This window comes from Scomber japonicus, chromosome 13 (assembly GCF_027409825.1).
Source record: "Scomber japonicus isolate fScoJap1 chromosome 13, fScoJap1.pri, whole genome shotgun sequence".
In the NCBI taxonomy this organism is placed as follows: domain Eukaryota; kingdom Metazoa; phylum Chordata; class Actinopteri; order Scombriformes; family Scombridae; genus Scomber; species Scomber japonicus.
The window spans coordinates 22,310,621-22,327,427 of NC_070590.1; the positions used below are offsets into that span (position 1 = coordinate 22,310,621).

Here is a 16,807-nt window from a genome sequence, read left to right on the forward strand (position 1 = left end):
ACAGCAGCAGCAAAGAAAAGCTTAAATATGCTAAAATTCTGAGGCAAGTTTTTTTTGTTGTTTTTTTTTGTTTTTTGTTCAGCTTATGCCAGACGAAAAATATATGTAGAACACACCATTGAAATGTATTTACAGCACTGTACATTAAGAGAGACCATTTCATTTGATTGTTAGTCAAAAGTGTAACGCCTTCTGATAGGGCTTTCACCAGCTGTCTATTAAATTGTCTAATAATGGCACAAGAGCACTGATCACAACTTTCAAATTCAAGAGATCACTTCACAGAATGGGACTTGGCTAACTACAACAATAATTAGTTACTACTAAAGTAGCAATTACCATCTGCACTTCCTTTTGTATCCTTCAAGATTTTGTATAAATAAATGAGTGAGTGCATTAATTAACTTTGTGAAATTCTTAATAAATATGCTAATAAATTAATAATTTAAGGAGGAAATGACAAAAAAACCCAGGTGTTCATGCCAGTGATTGAATGAGTCACAGCCTATTGTTACCTACAAAAACGGGCATTGGCTTTAGCATGTTTAGCATGTTTCTCCTTCCGTAGTGGGTGTATCTTTTCTTCATTTTGTGCACCGATCGGTTGATGATATTCCTCACAGATAGATTTCCCTTTTGGGAGTGTGGCCAGAAGGGGAGGTGGGTGGATACTCAGAGGCAACGCTCAGGGGCATCTCCTCTAAGGGGCAGTCCTGATTGGCATCATGACCACTGCTGGAATAGGCACTGCGGGAGGGTGGAAGGCGCGACCGGTGCTCCTCGCCACCCAGCCTGGCGCTCCCGTTGGCCAGGCGTCCCAGGCTCCCTCTCTCCTGGTAAGGCACGAAGGTGGAGAGTTTCGGGGGGTTCCTGGTCTTGCGTACAGGGGAGGGATGCCCGGGCATCCAGCAGGCATCCGAGTGGCCCAATTCGCTGCACTCGGTTGTACAGTTTCCGGTCATTGCCACATCAGGGAGAGAACGGATGTCTGTGGGCAGCAGAGAGAAAACAGCATCATGAGAGAGCTTCGTAGTGATAAACATTCTGAACAACATTCATAAAAAATAAAAAAAATACATAAAAAATGTCATAAAAAGCATTTGTGAACAGAAATGGTGTCATCTGAAACACCCCATGAAATCTGCCACCACTCCTCCCCCCCTCCCTTTCTTGAGGTCTTTGCAGCTGTTGCTAAGCAGTCAGCAGCAGTTGCTATGTAGCTGTTGCTATGCACTGTGTAATGAGCGCTACTCTGTGTGTAGTCCACTGGCTGATGTGATGCATTCAGGAGATGGTGTACTGTGTCTGTGTCATTTAGAAGTATCCAGAAGCAGTTTGTCTACTATGTCTGAAATATATCACTGTATTGTTTACACTTTAAACAGAAATGTATTGATTTCTACTATATGTGGTGTGTTTGCTGTAAATACCCCCAAATTTGTGTCACATAAAGAAGATAAGCATGGACAAATTACTAAAAAAAGAAGAATAATAATAGTACAGTGTCTGGTAACAAATGGAATAGATGGATTCCTTTGGGCAAAAACACTGTTGAACGAGTTATTGATTGACAGTGCTGAAATGAGTTCCCTGCCCTTGATTATCATCCATTTTTTATTCAGTGCTCCTAATTAAATAAATGGGTCCATGACCCAGTGACCTCATTTTAATGTGCAAGCTGTGATAGCTCCAAAATACGCTTGCTTCAGCCATCACTAGAGTGTCACATAAAAAGGAACGCTTCACAGAACAACGCAATGTTCTAGGCAAGTAAAACTCCACAGAAGAACCCATGTATTTGTTTACCAGATATGTGCAGCTGGCAGCCAATAGGCTTGTTAAACAGCCCACCTGTTGGCACGCTAAACATACAGCTGAGATGAAATGGAAATACCCTTCAATTTATCTTTGTTATCCCTTCAGACTCAGACTAGGGCAGCCAAATCAATGTCTGTGGAGAGAGAAACAGACAACTAAGATCTGTGAGTCTGTGATGTCAGCCACATGTTAAGTTTTGATTGCTGTGATAAATGCATTATGTAACGCCACAGTGTTGTCCACACCATGAAAGAACATGTCCATCACTGTTGCCCTGTCTTGTTTTGTGGCTACGGGATGGTGTGTAAAAGAGAGAAAATGTATTCACAGTAAAGAGCTCAGCGTTTCACACACAACGGATGTTGCTGCATGTGAATGATGCAACCGCAAGAGATGACGTATTAGAAGCAGTGGTGAGAGTTAGAGAAAATGCAAGTTTGACAGTAAGCCTATGAGATGCACCATCAGTATTGTACTCATGACCAATGGCAAGATAATTATCCCACAAAATGTCAGACTTCTGAGGCTGGAAAAAGTGCATCTGGTCCACCAAGGCTTCAATCCATCAATAACCAAGGAGAGGCAGCTTGTGTGTTGACCAGCCATGACTTTAAATTTGAAACTGCGTAATGAAAATTAATGGCGGGTATTTATTCTTATTTCACGTTCTATATTTATGTCAAAACATCAATTTCTCATGGGTAATCCATATACAATTGTGCCATTGTTTGGTAAATAATAATTATTGGACAAAAGAGAATGCATAGCTCAATCTATTGTTGCCCTTAATCTCATTGTTCCTGTAATCCTAAATTGCTAGATGTTTAGGCTTTGAAATACATTTACTTCACAATTGAGCAATGTTCTGCCTTATCCATGCTTAATTATATCATTATGCCTAAGTGGCAAATTCTTCTGTCTGTTTACTAGGCCTATGTCAATGAACTAGGATTCTTTTCAAATGAATAAAGTACACTTTTATGCCTGATTAAAAGAGAAGAAACAGAGTTTGGTGCTTTAAGAAAAGACAGTCTACCGAGGCAAGAGTGTGCGTGTGTGTGTACTGCCTCATGCATGATGATCAGAGTTTCATTTTCTCAGCTTGCTAAGAGCGTTGTCTGTATGCATCACTGCAGTGAAATGGACTCTTGCTACAAAAGATGTTCATGGGAAGAGAGTTGGGGGGGGGAGTGTTGAGGAGTACGCTTCTAAGCACAAGCACAGTTGTGTAGGCATCTACTCCAAAAGGATTTCACACTTGATTAAAACCTCTCCACAGCTTCCAGGAGGTTTACGCCACACCAAGCGGCTTCGTGTAAAATTCTGCGCAGCTGGGCGACTAAAGATCAGTGTACGGGAAAAAAGGTACACTTACACAGGTTTTCTAAAACACTTGCCATGCCACAATCGTTCTCGCTACTATCTTTATGAATAAGAAATTGCCATTGCATGTGTGGATGTGAAAGAGCTTGTCCAAAAAAAGGTACATAAAGGTTCCATACTTATCTATTTAATGTAGGTTTTCTCTTTTTACTCATTCAGTCGCACAAAAGAAGAGATAAAGACATAAATGTTGAACCCAATTGCCACATCTTCACTGACTGTCAGTTCGATAATTGACTTTTGCTCGACTGTGTTTTTAGAAAATATAATTTGGACTTATTTAATGAAATGCCAACTAAAAGAAAACATGTAATGCAAAATGATGCCATGCACCAGTGACAGGAATTAAAGCCCATTTTGAATCCATGCTCATCATCATCAAGGTCCATAAAATGAGCAATGACAGCTAAATACACTGCCTGGCTTGCCAAAGTCTGCCATTTTCTTCCAAAGGTGCCAAAAGCACATATCGCACGTCATCAAAGGAGAACACTGATGCTCAAATGCCAGCTATTTTTGTAGGCTACTACCTTGTCTGTGAGCGTTTCATCTGCATTTTATATGGTTTTATTTATAAGGTGGCTTTGACATATCATCTGTTCTTAACAGACAATTTAACATATGGGAGGTCTAAATTCAGGAACTGCAACCCATCGTGTTGGAGTAATTGTAGCTACACGCTGTCATTAGTGTACTATAGTTTATATTGCCAGTCGCAACAGGTTTTCAACATGCAATGATAATAAATTGGCCATCATGTAGTTATCACAGAATGGCATGATAGGGTGTATCATTTGTAAAAGCACAAGTTTTTACATTTGCTTGCACTGACCTTTCTGTCACACTCAAATCCATCCCTGCGGAAAAAAAATCAATACTGATAATTATACTTTTGTGTCTGCCTTTTGCTGAGGCCATTAGCCATCTGTAGCTGTAGTACCCTGTTACAGCATGGCAGAATACTGTCTGCTCTGCACATCAAAACACACTCCCACACGTTGCTGAAATGATCATTGTTTGAATATTTGGTGGACATGATGAAGCAAATGAGTCAACCATGGGGTGAAGGAGCAGCCAAAGGCACAGCGGGAAAAATTGGTATTTTCTCACCCACTCAAACCTGTTTTCTCCTGTTCCTCTACCTGAAATAAATCTGCTCACAGGCTGGAACAAACCCTTTAGAGTTTATAGTCTTGTATGTCATGGATGGAGAGCCAAGGTGGACAATGGAGAACAGAGGGGCAAACCACAGCACAGTTATGCTATTGGCTGGAACAGGCTGACTGGATTTACTGAGCTTGTGATTTGGTTTTGAAGAGTAGTGACTCAATGACATTTTTCCCCCTCTCTTCACACCAGAACTCTTGTCCTCTACACTTGGAGATGGATTGCACCTGTAGCTTTCTCCTTTTTTTATATTGGGTCAGCCTGCTTAAAGCAATATTGTGGGAAAAAAAGAGAAAACAATTTCCACCTTCCACTGCCCTCAGTAACACATCAGCTACTCACAGTCAACCTTAGCAAAGCTGCTAAAAGCACCTCCAACTGCAGTAGCATAACATGCACTCCACAGTGCAGTTACAGAGTGGGGGTACACACAGAGCTTAACCCCCTGGCTGACAGATACATGTGAGGGGTGGGTTTGCATGCTGCTTGCATCAGGGTGCCAGTGGGAGGTGTTGAGTGTCTGAGGCAGGCTTCCTCATCGTCTGATCCCCTGCCCACAGGCATGGGGGAAGCTGCCTCTTCCTGAGATTTCACACTGCTCCTCTCTGTTTGATTGCAAATGCTGCCTCTCCCCACCGGCTGCTTTCCAGCGTGTGCGCCACACCGCTATGATCGATGGCGAACAAATATGAGAGACCCACAGCTCATAGAGGGATAACAGGGAAGGGGGAGCAGCTACTATTGTTTGGGAGTGTATGAGTGATATTAATGGTGTATTTGTGGTCCCTGCAAACAGTTTATATGGCAAATGACTTTAAAAAAAAAAAAAAAAAAAAGTTCCAAAAAACAAAAAGGAGCAAAAAGAAATATTCCACATCAGAGCAGACATTAGTGTCTGGTGCTGGCTATCAGTGTAATAACTGGATGTGAATGTATATTGCAGTTGTCACACAGTGAGGAAAAAACAAGAAACTAGGATTTTGTATTTCTTTAGCTATGACATGTCAAGTCTTGTTATTCAAGTGCTCAGAACAGTTTCTCACAGTAAGCGGAGGCAACCAAAAACACTCTTTTTTTTCTTCCCCTTTTCTCCAGAGGGGTGCATTTTTAAGAGAGGGAAACTTGCGACAAGCACACAAACACAGTGTCGACATGCGCATTCTCCTTACTTATTGTAATGGAATACAAAAGAACAATGTTTTGCAGTTTGTAACTTTAGACGTGCACTCTCAAAGCACATCTCAAAGCAAAATTAGAATGTGTAGGCTGGAAGGCTTTGTCACCTTATCTGTACAGAAAGTAAAATGTGAGATAAAGCTGCAGTTCACCATTTTGTTACAATACTGCTGTGTTATGCTATAGATAATTGGTATGTGTCTACAGGCTTTGTGTACAATTGTTCACACACACACACAAACACACACACACACACAAACACACACACACAGCACAGAATTGTTATGAATGCACATCAACACATATCCCACTTACTGCTGTTTTTTGGTCTTATGAAAACAAGATAACCTGTGAACAAACCACTTTACACCGCCTTGGAGAAACCTCTCCGTCTTTGTTTGGTCTCTAAGTGTAAACGGTTCAATGTTTTGTTGAAACAAGCTAATCAATTTCTCAGTCGAACTGTCGAAGCAAGGTGATCCCCCGGATAAGTATTGCTATTGAAGTTAAAGGCGCATGTGTCAAAGTCTTCCTTGCAGATGTAAGGTCTGAAATGTTTGGCTTCCTGAACAGGCGAGCCGCTCGCTGACAAAGTCTGATGAGTGGACATGTCGGCCAGCGGCACGTCAGGAAAAAGCGGGCTGTGGATGGTTCAGTGGGTGATGGTACACCTCCTGTCAGTTCTCTCACCAGCTTCCATTTTGTCTCGGAGTTCCTTTTATTTGAAGACTGCCTTTTGTATCACTGCATTTGACAAAGCCTTAGCACCTGCTGACAGATCACGCTATGCACCAGTTCCTCCAATTGAGAAGTTGATATGCAGTGTGATATGTCAACCAACACTAAGGCTTTGTCAGACTGTGACATACAAAAAGGCATCTTCAGATAAAATAGATTCAAAACATTGGCGGGGGACTGCGAGGAAACGGTGATAAATGATGATACAGTTGCTTTGGTAAGTAATATAATCGTTTCTCTCTTTGCGAGCAGAGGTGTTGGTGGAATGGTTGTGTGGAGAAACAGCTTCATGCCTCTGCCCACAACAATCTGTATGGCTCGCGGGCCAATTACTGACAGGAAATTGCATTCTGAACCTTGACAACAGAATATTGATCCATAGCGGCTACCAATGCAAAAAAAAAAAAAAACAACAACAAAAACCAACACCAAAGAAAACAAATTATTTATTATGAACCTAGTGATTCAAGTTTATGATTATCATCACAACTCTCAAGACCGTACCTCGATTGACTTACTTCAAACAGTACCAGTTATGTATTTGTGACTGCAAAGTAATGGTAAAATAACAAATAAATGATGGGTCTGCAGACAACCTATCCATGCATTTGTATTATACATTAAAACATCGTACAGAACAGTATGTCTTGACCATGGACAGTAATTCAACTTAACATTGCCTTGATAAGAAATGATGCCTACATCATTTTACCTTAATCTTTCATTTGGGCAGTCAGCTTGGATAATACACAGCATTACTCTATATGCTGTATTCAATCTCATATTCATGCAGAGAGGACTTAAGGGGCTCAGAGTTGTATGTGCATGTTGAGTTTGAAAGGCATTAGTTAGACATCACTGCCTTCCTCTAAATTTAGCAATGAGTCTTTAGGCCATTATAGGTATTCTATTAATGCTGTTCATTTAAATCTGTATTGGGTGTAAACACAGGGGCCAGCATGATGTAAATTAAAATAATATTATGATATACATGAGTGTCATTACTCAACCTTTTTATTACAAATTACTATGACTTTCATTCCCAATGACTAATATGAGTAGCTATAGTCACTGGTGTTTTAAAAGAGTTTTTTTTTGTTGTAATCATAATATATATTTATACTGGCCTTGTGATAACCTGCCTGCATAATTACATTTCGACCCACTCTGCTTCTTCTTTTTCTTCTTTTTCTCACTCCTGAAATAGGAAACCTTGCATTTCCCATTCAGTTTTCTGTGTAATTTAATTAGAAAAGCTCAAAGAAACGTAGACTAAATCCCTGTGGTGCAGGGTTGTGACTGGATGTTCAATGGGCTGTTTTTTTTTTCTTTACCCCACCACCACCACCCTCCCTCCCACCCACCCACAAAGACTACTGTAATTTCATAACACATTCTGCACAGGTCAAGCAAGAAGAAGAACTCGGCTCTTAACAGTTTGAATCAAAGTTTGTTGAAAACATTTTCCGCTGCTCACCACTGAGCAACCTGATTGTACTTGATTCTGCTGTGAGCGCGTGCCGACCTGTATTTCTGGTGCAGATTAAATATTAGAAAAACATGTGGGATTTTATTTGGCATTTCATAATTGGTGATAGCACTGAGGTTGGAAGTGACAATAGAGTTGAGAAAAAACGAACCACCAAAAATAAGTTTTGAGACGTTTATGACTGATTTAATGGGAAATATTGTCATGATAATTAGTCAGACTGCTTTATCACCGACCCTTCTCTGATTGCTGTGTGACATTTGCTTGAAGAGTCACTTGTCTATTCCTGTCTCACACCCAAATGTTTTTTTTTTCTTTTTTTTTTTCCTTGTCTCTTGTCTGAATGTCTCTTTCTTGGTCGCTGCCTTTGAAGCTTTCTTCCTCCTTTAAGGCTTTCAAATTTGCACTCTGTGGCTCTTTCTACCACAGTGGCAGCACTCTGTGGCCTCATACGAGCACGTACAAGATGTTTCGTCTTGCAGCGGCAGAAAAAGGAAACATATGTATTCAAGCCTCACTGTTAATGTTCATGGCATTCAGCACAAAACATTACAGTCTGGCTTTTATCTTTGTCTGACGCCCACATACTAACCTGTCTCTAAGAGCCTCCATTTAACCCATTACAAGACTCACTTTCTTGAATTCAGTAGGAAATATATATATAATTTTCATAATTACACCATGGGGGTGGTGAAAATGTCCTTTAAGTGTATTGAACATTGTGACTGGATTTAAATGGCTCTGGATTGTTTTGCTGGTTAGGAACAGTTATAAGTCTATGTTCAAATCACACCAAATAACTTTTATTTTCATCAGTAAGAAAATCAAAGTCTTCTCTATATGTGATCTACAGCTCTAATCATCAAAGAAGGAATTATTTTTCCTCTCAGGATTTTCCCCTGGAGTTAATTCCTATGCACCACTTTCATGCTCACTATCTTTCACCGATTGATCTTATTGACATGTAAAACGGATGTCTTCCATGATCCATTTGTTGTTTTTCCTCCCCTTTCGATCAAGATGTTATCTCTCTGCTAATTCTACCTTTGATCTCCACGGTCTACAGTGGGAGACGTCATTAACTTGAGGCTAACATTAGCTGCTAATTATGCCTACACCTGCATACAAGGTGGAATAGAAAATAGAAACGTCAAACCACAGAGAGTGATGAAAGTTTCGCCTCGGAGTAGTTATGTATTCTCAACTTTTTGCCATGTCATACCTTCTCTATGGCCACAGTTACTCCAGGTCAACTTTTATCATTTCATCATATCCTTAAACCAGAAACCATGAGGTCATGCTAAGATAATGATCTGAGAACTGTGCAGTCTGGATGCATCGTAGGCAACACGCATAAGCATGAGTGATATAAAGATTTAACCGCAATATAAATGAATACACACAGATTTAAATAATGCAGCCACAGGAGATGAATCATTTTCAGTCCGAGTATGGACAAACATCAACATAATCTCACAAAATCCGATCTTCAGAATCATATAAGCAGCCCATGTAGCGGCTAAATGATGACCCTGGAGAGGCAGAGCTTTATTTGACCGCTTACTGTAGCTAGAGTGTTGCTGCGTGACTGACAATTTACTGGGAAAGTCAGCACACTAACGCAGTGAGATGGAAAGCTCTGTTCCCACAATGCTCTGAACAATACAGCTATGTGTTTGGAGCAGGACAATTCAAATTTATAACATGATGAAATATGAAAATTGCCTTTTTGTGCAGCAGAGATTCAACAGGAGAGAACAGCAGCAATCTCGCAACGCTGTGCTGCCAGGCCTCAGCTTTTTTGACAAGGCTTTGATTAAGAGAACGGGAAAAAATATATCACATGGAATCAAGAGCATGATTGAATATATAATTATCAAGGGAAACTGCAAATTTCAGTCTTTAAGTATGGACTTGAATCGAAACGCAAAACACAAGAGGCAGCAGGGGGTCATCATGTCTGCTTATGAGGCGAGCATGATTCTCCCCCCATATCTGTACTTCCTTACCAATCCATAGCATTCAGCTGCTTGTTCGTGATTGACTTTTATAAGCTCTGGCATGGAGAACAAGTGTCAACATTCACGTCCTTTGATGTTGAAACCCTCTAACAGAAATAATCATCACCACAACAACAAAAGGTAACCTACTATTAAGTGAGATATGGGAGTAAATGTGGGGGAGAGGCAAGAACACTTGGGATTTTCTGGGAGGCCGAGTATTTTAGTTAATTGAATGAAGACCACATCTGCACTTTAGTACTCTCTTGTGTATTAAAAGGGCATTAAAATAGCAATATAAATGTTTTATCACATTAGAATAATATAAATGGACAGGACACTACACTACATACATTATGAGATAATAAAATGAAACTTTAATGAACTGATGGAAAAAATAGGTCAGTGCAGGAGTCTGGATTTGTCTGTGACCATGGGCATGCACAGCTAAATATCAGCAGTTGGCTGAAATGTGGAGGCTTATCAATGATGTTTTTCACTTTTAATGTTGGGTATATTGCTTTTGTGTCATGTGAATGTGGCTAGTGATGCAGTAGACCAAGGCAATCAAGTGTATGGAAGCCACAATGAGAGTAAACATCAATGTTGTTGTTGTTTTTTTTTACATGTTTTATTAAAGTGGCTGCACCCACCATCTGTTTTTTTACAGTGCCTGTGGTGGCTGTGAGTATGATGGGTACCTCAACTCCAGGGTAGATACAGTTTCAAAGTAGACAGCTCATCAAGATGAGTGACAACTGTGTTGGGACCTTCAAAAACAGGCCCATCTTAGGAGGAAGTTACCCAAAGGGAAAGTGATGACCAGTGACTTAAAAAAGGCCTATGTGCTTCAGATTGGAACCAGCATGAATCACTCACAATTTTACAATGGAGTGAAGTACACTCTCTAATTAAAGTAGATATTCGGCAGAAACGCAGGGTGAAAACAAGCTTCATCATGCAAAATTCTGTCAGAATTACTCCTCTTCTGGCTTGAGAACAAGGGCTCTTTGGGGAGGGCTCGAGCCAGGAATTGAGTTTTAAAGTGAGTTTGGAAAGCCAGAAATCTCCAGTACTGGTGAAGTGAACTGAGATGTGGCATTGATCAAAAACTATATGAAACCCCTGTAAAAATACCGTATATGTTTTTTTGGTAATAGGGCAGTAAAGTAAAATTAAGGCACCTTAAATGGATACCAATGTAATATACTTGTCCACGAGGATAAGCAAGACAAATTCAGGTAATTCATATTTAGCTTAAAGGCATGTAGAATATTGACTGCATGATATACCATGTTAAATTAAGAATTGATCCATTCACAAGGCGGATATGTCCATTTATAAATAAATGTACCGTTTTCTTCCATTTAGTGTTTAGAGGACTTTTTCATTTTCACTGGATGTAGTCCTCATTGAGTTTGTAGGGTCCTTGAACTGCAGTGAATTCTGAGATATCCTCAACTGTCTGTGAGAAAGCCTTAAAGCAATAGCGGCTCCATTCCTCTGTGACTCACTGGAAATAAGGAAATGCATGTCAGACCCATACAGTACAATTCCAGTCCCTCAAGTGCCATCCATCATTGAAGGGCAGAACACTAGTTAGAGGGAGGTTCAGCGGCTCTCGGTCCCCATCACACTATGATGGAGAGATGACCCCCAGGGCCTTTCTCTGATGCCGGCTTGAGCTGCCCGACCAACTGAGGTTGAAGTGGATCTGGCCCCTTGCCAGCATCCCCTCCCTGATGCACAGTGCTCTACCTGCTCTACGAATCACATCTGGGGTCAGACTAGGTAGGACCCTTTGAGAGCAATGGAGCACTACCACCACTTTCTATTTCTGCCTCCATAATTATCCTTAAAGTTCCAACTTAAGATCTCTTGTACCTGCCAGTGGACACTCAAGCTAAAAGAAACATCTCCTATAGCCAGGAGCGACACCAGGCTAATTAAGAAATCTTTCTCCATGTGTCTTTATAAACTTGTTCTTTCAAACCCACGTTTAAACATACATTACCACCTCCAAACCTGCTGCTTCAGCAGGCTGTTGCCCAGACTCACTGGTGTGGCAAGAGCAGCCAGCGTGCTATCCAATTTTTTGCCTAAGTACAGAGAGCCATCCACTTTTGTTAGAGTAATACATGAGCACATCTAAAGCTTAGGGATACTGGCTTAGGCATACTGGCTCACTCATTCACTTTACAAGCTTAGTGCTAAAACCGGACATTTTTGGTGGCAGGATGGTGTTAAAAGCACTATTTATGGAACCTAATGTGTGCTTATATGCATGTACTTTTCTTTCTGCTCATAATTCAGAATACTCATCTGGGTTTTCATCCATGTTATATACATGTGGATAAGAGCCGAGTAGCTTGTGTAGATCTCGATTAAAATGAAAAGATATGTCCCTAGAAAAATGTTCCAGAAACCTTCTGCTAAATCACTCATGTTTTTTTTGCTTTCTTCTTCTTTATAATTTAAACATTCAAATAAACATGTTTTATTATTCATATAACATTTTCAATCTTTTCTCAGCATTTTCATAGAATAGATACAAAGAGTGATACCAAAAAAGGAATACAGAAAAAAATATATAATTCCCAACATAAAAGCTACAGTATTCAGACTGTACAAACTAAACCTGAAATACTTTTCAGGTTCTAACAAAAGCAAGTGATGTTATCATCGTAGTCTTCCAGTCAGCTGGACACAATGATGAAACTGCAGAGAAATCGCTTTTATGTGTAAAAGAAGGTAGTATGAAATTGAATGCAAGGGGTAGATTTATTGGGATAATGGGCTTTTATTCTGGTTCAATCTAGATTTCACATGTGGCTGCAATCTTTACCACACAACAATATGTCAGTTCACACTAAGACACAATAAGCCAATTCTAGACTTTGCTACAGTTAATGGTCTGAGCTGTGATGCCGTCTCTTTTCTCTCAGACAGCCACCCTATTCAAAGGTTTGGCCTGTCTGCAGTCATTTGACATACACTGTTATGCACAGGGCCAAAGTTTGGGAAGAGCATGCGGATCGCATTGTTAGTGATCAAACAAGCGAAAGCACATTTTCAGATTCAAATTGGGCGAGGAAAATCTAGACACGTTTAGAACTGTGACGACTTGACACATCATCAGTTCCATTCTGAATTCAGATGCATTGTCCCATAAAGTTATTGGTAAAAGGGTGACAGTAAGCCATTGTCCATAGTGTCAAAGCCTAATCCAGGTTAGAGAGTTTAATTCTGCTCCAGTTAGGATCTTCCAGTGACCTATTTGCTCTGGAATAAAATTACAAACAATTGGGGGTAACAAACAGCAGCAGCTGATGTGAGCAGAGCACAATGCGTGTGCTAGAATGAGCACGGGATTATAGGCGTATTACTCATGACAACTTGCCTCAGGGGACCACTTGTAAGGACATTTTTTTCCACAAAAGCCTCCACAAAACTGCCAGTTTCATGACCTGTCCCTTCCTGGGTGGTGGCAGTTCCAGTGGTGGCCGGTGTAGGCCACACTGCTGGCACTCCACATAGTGCTCCATTGTTTCTCTACCAGGGGTCTACTGGTCCATGGTGTAATGGCAGGGTGTCTGTGAATTAGTAAAATACATATTTTAAAATATCTGTGTTTCCTTAAACAGTGATCTGGACTTTTATTTCCCTATTTAACTGCAGAAGCTAGCAGGCCTTTATTTGAAAAAGGCTTGTATTAGAGGCAGGCCTTTATTTCTAATTCCATCTGTGATGAGTATAATTAGTCATATTTTAGTAGTTGAAGACTAATTTTGATCCGCTCTGGTCTGCTCTAGTGTTTCAGTGGACATAAACTGTCATGGAAAGCAGGGCAGATGGACCTAAATGCACAAGATACAAACAGGGCTGCAGAAAAATGGTCTGGTTGTTTTCAGGCTAACACAAAACTAGAAGGACTAATGAGAACTACACAAAGGATCCAACAGAGACTGAACATAAAATCCAAGACTAAGGCCCCGTTTATACGTACCCGGTTATTTTTAAAAACGGAGACAACAAAGGGCGTCTGTTTAGACACAAACGGAGAATTCTCCCCTAAAAACGATGCTTTTTAAAAACTCCGGCCAGAGTGGAGATTTTGGAAAACTCTGTTTCCACGTTTGCATGTAAACAGAGAAAAACAGAGATTTGGGGAGCCGGAAACTGCTCCTGGGTTAAATGCGACATCGTTTACAATCTGTGGTGATCATGGAAGCATGCAGAATAGCAGTCACATTTATGCTGGTGCAATCCCTTTGTATTTGTTTGCATTGCAAATATAAGTGCTGTACTATGTGGAGGAATGAAGTGACATTGTTGTTGCTATGCGGGATTCTGATTGGCTAACGTGGGCTTGAGCTGCTCTTGACGGCATATATACACAGGTTAGTGTAAACGGAAACTTCTCTGAAAACGGACTGGTATGCACGCAGGTTTTTTTGTAAATGGAGAGGATGAAATGTCCGTATGTAGTCTTAAACTTAAAACCAAACTAATCAAACAATGGGGAACAGGTGGCACAAGGCAAGGGCAGGCTGGGAGCTGATTGGCTAGGGAAGACACAAGGCACACATGGCAGGGCTAATGAAGAAAATGCAGGACTGGTGTGGATGAGGAGCACACATGGGAAACAAACTGATAGTCAAAACCTGGAAATCACCCTTAAACCCCAAAATAAATGAGCAAAACCAAATGGCTGAATACACACTGGAAACCAAGAGAACAAACACACACATTAACCCATGACAGAAACCAATCGTTTCTTACATAAACTGCATGAAAATAATGGAAGTGGCCACCATGATGTCACCCATTGGTTTGAAGCTTTGAGTTTGGAATTTTGGCTGTTAGCAAAAAAAGGGTTTGAAACCATTAAAACAAAATATACTTACCAGAAAAAATGGAACAACATTCCCTGCTTTGTGGTCAAATCTAAATGAAATGGAATCGTGATTTATAAAATGAACATAATGATGTAACTAGCAATTGAGACCATAAACTCATTAGGAAAGTGTTTATTGAGGTAATAAATCCAGTGAGAAGTAGGGTCATTTCATTATAGACTACTATAGAATTGGACTCCTTTTTGGAGCTAGTGGAGAAATAATTCAGGTTTTAAAATATAGTACCAGTACCCAAAAAAGGTTGAGAACCACTAGTCTATTCCACTTAATAGTACAAAACAGGCAGGAACTCTGACAAGGCACAATGACATCTGTTTGAGGAAACCCACACCCCTGCATCAGCATGCTATACTGGCACCTGTGCAGGGACCCAAGCTGGCACTCACACGACAAACAAGCCCCATTACACTGATGTTCTGCCTCTCAAACTGCTCGTCTTCCACCAGATATCTCTTTCTTTAAAAATGTTCCTCATGCTGTGCACATTATTTTATTATTAGTGCACACCCTAAACAAGTATTCACATAGACCCCGTGATGCTGAAGCATAATGAATGAAAGCAGAGGAAAAAATTCCCTGACAGGAGTTCAAAAAGAACAAATATATGACACTACATGCATCATCTGAGAGATCTAAGGCAGGGAAATCAGACAGCATTACTAAAGAACCTCATTATCATGCAAATGCCATTTATTCCATTTTATCTCACCCCTCTCAATAGCCCATATGGCAGTGAGTCCACACAGAGGAAGACACAGTGAGACCTCACGCTGGGCAACCGGCCACATCAAAATTCCTCCATCTGTGGTCAATTGAGTTTGTGTGTGAAAGTGTGTGTGTGCGTGTCTGTGCCCCCCCGGTACCTGTCTTCAATCCACCTGTGTCCTGTCGGTGTTAGCCCTCATATCACAGCCAAAGACGTCTAACAACTGATCCCCAGAAGAGTGATTATTGTCTTGGTTGGACTGGGCATGACGGGATTGCTGATCAAACTTGTGTCATAAGAAGAGAGCAGAAGCCTATCAAGGGACCCAAATAAGTCATGCCTGAGGGTTCTGGGTGACACGAGGTTAAACAGTTTATGTTATGTGACTTCTAGTGTGTACAAGGAAACCAAAATATGCTAACCAGCGAGGGCTGTCATTGGTTTTCTTTGGTATGAAATGTAAGAGCTGAAAGCAACTGAGAAACAAGGTGGAACAAAATCAAACCAAGTGAATTCAAGGATTAAAGCTAAATAATGTTGACTCATGTCATCTTGTGTTACTGATAGAAAAATAACTTTTTTTTGGTACTTGTGTCATTTTTCAGAGGACTTGAAATGGCAGACAGCGTGTAATGTAAACAGCAAATCACCAAAGCAATGTGTTCTCCCTGTGAACTGATCAATAACAAATACTATACTATAAATCATTTTGATCTTTAATTAAAATCTGATCAGCAGTGTCTGACTGGATAGAAAGATTGAATTTATCTTTTTTGGTAATTTATGTACTGACAAATGTCTGGGGGATAAAAATCATGTTTTGTTTGAATATAAAAATTCAAGCATTGTTGAGAATACAAAGAAGTACCTGTCAAAATACTTTGTAAGACATCAGTCTGTGGTTAAACTTATATTATTATATTACAGACTGACAAACCCAGGATAGGATGTAAACTATGTGCATTTTTGAGTAATGATCTGCTTCTCTTTAAATGACTTAGTCAGAGCTAAAGATCTATTCTGGTTGTTTACCATTGTACTGCTGTTTTGTTTTATGTTTGTTCTCCATACTACGATGTGTGGTCTGTAGTGAATAAAATCTAAATCTGAATCTGACAAATCATGCATCTTAACAGCGACCATACATACATGATAAACATTTTTCATACCGTCTAAAGCAATCAATTTGAAAATAATTACAGAGCTCAGTGATTATGATGAGAGTCTATTAAAGTAAAATAGCACTGTAATCAAAATGATTTAGTGATTTGGGTGGGTGATGTTAAAAAAAAAAACAAAAAAAACTCCAATGCAAATACATGCATGCAGGTGCACACACACACACACACACACACACACACACACACACACACACACACACACACACACACACACACACACACACACACAC

General features: G+C 40.2%; 1 protein-coding gene across 1 annotated transcript in view; it reads right to left on the minus strand.

Moving 5' to 3' along the window:
* Positions 1–617: 617 nt before the first annotated feature.
* pcdh1a (protocadherin 1a) overlaps positions 618–16,807 on the minus strand; it is an 83,397-nt gene continuing 67,207 nt past the window's right edge. Inside the window, exon 4 of the mRNA XM_053331759.1 lies at positions 618–988. Within this exon, the coding sequence (XP_053187734.1) occupies positions 618–988 (371 nt within the window). The remainder of the gene's footprint in view (positions 989–16,807) is intronic.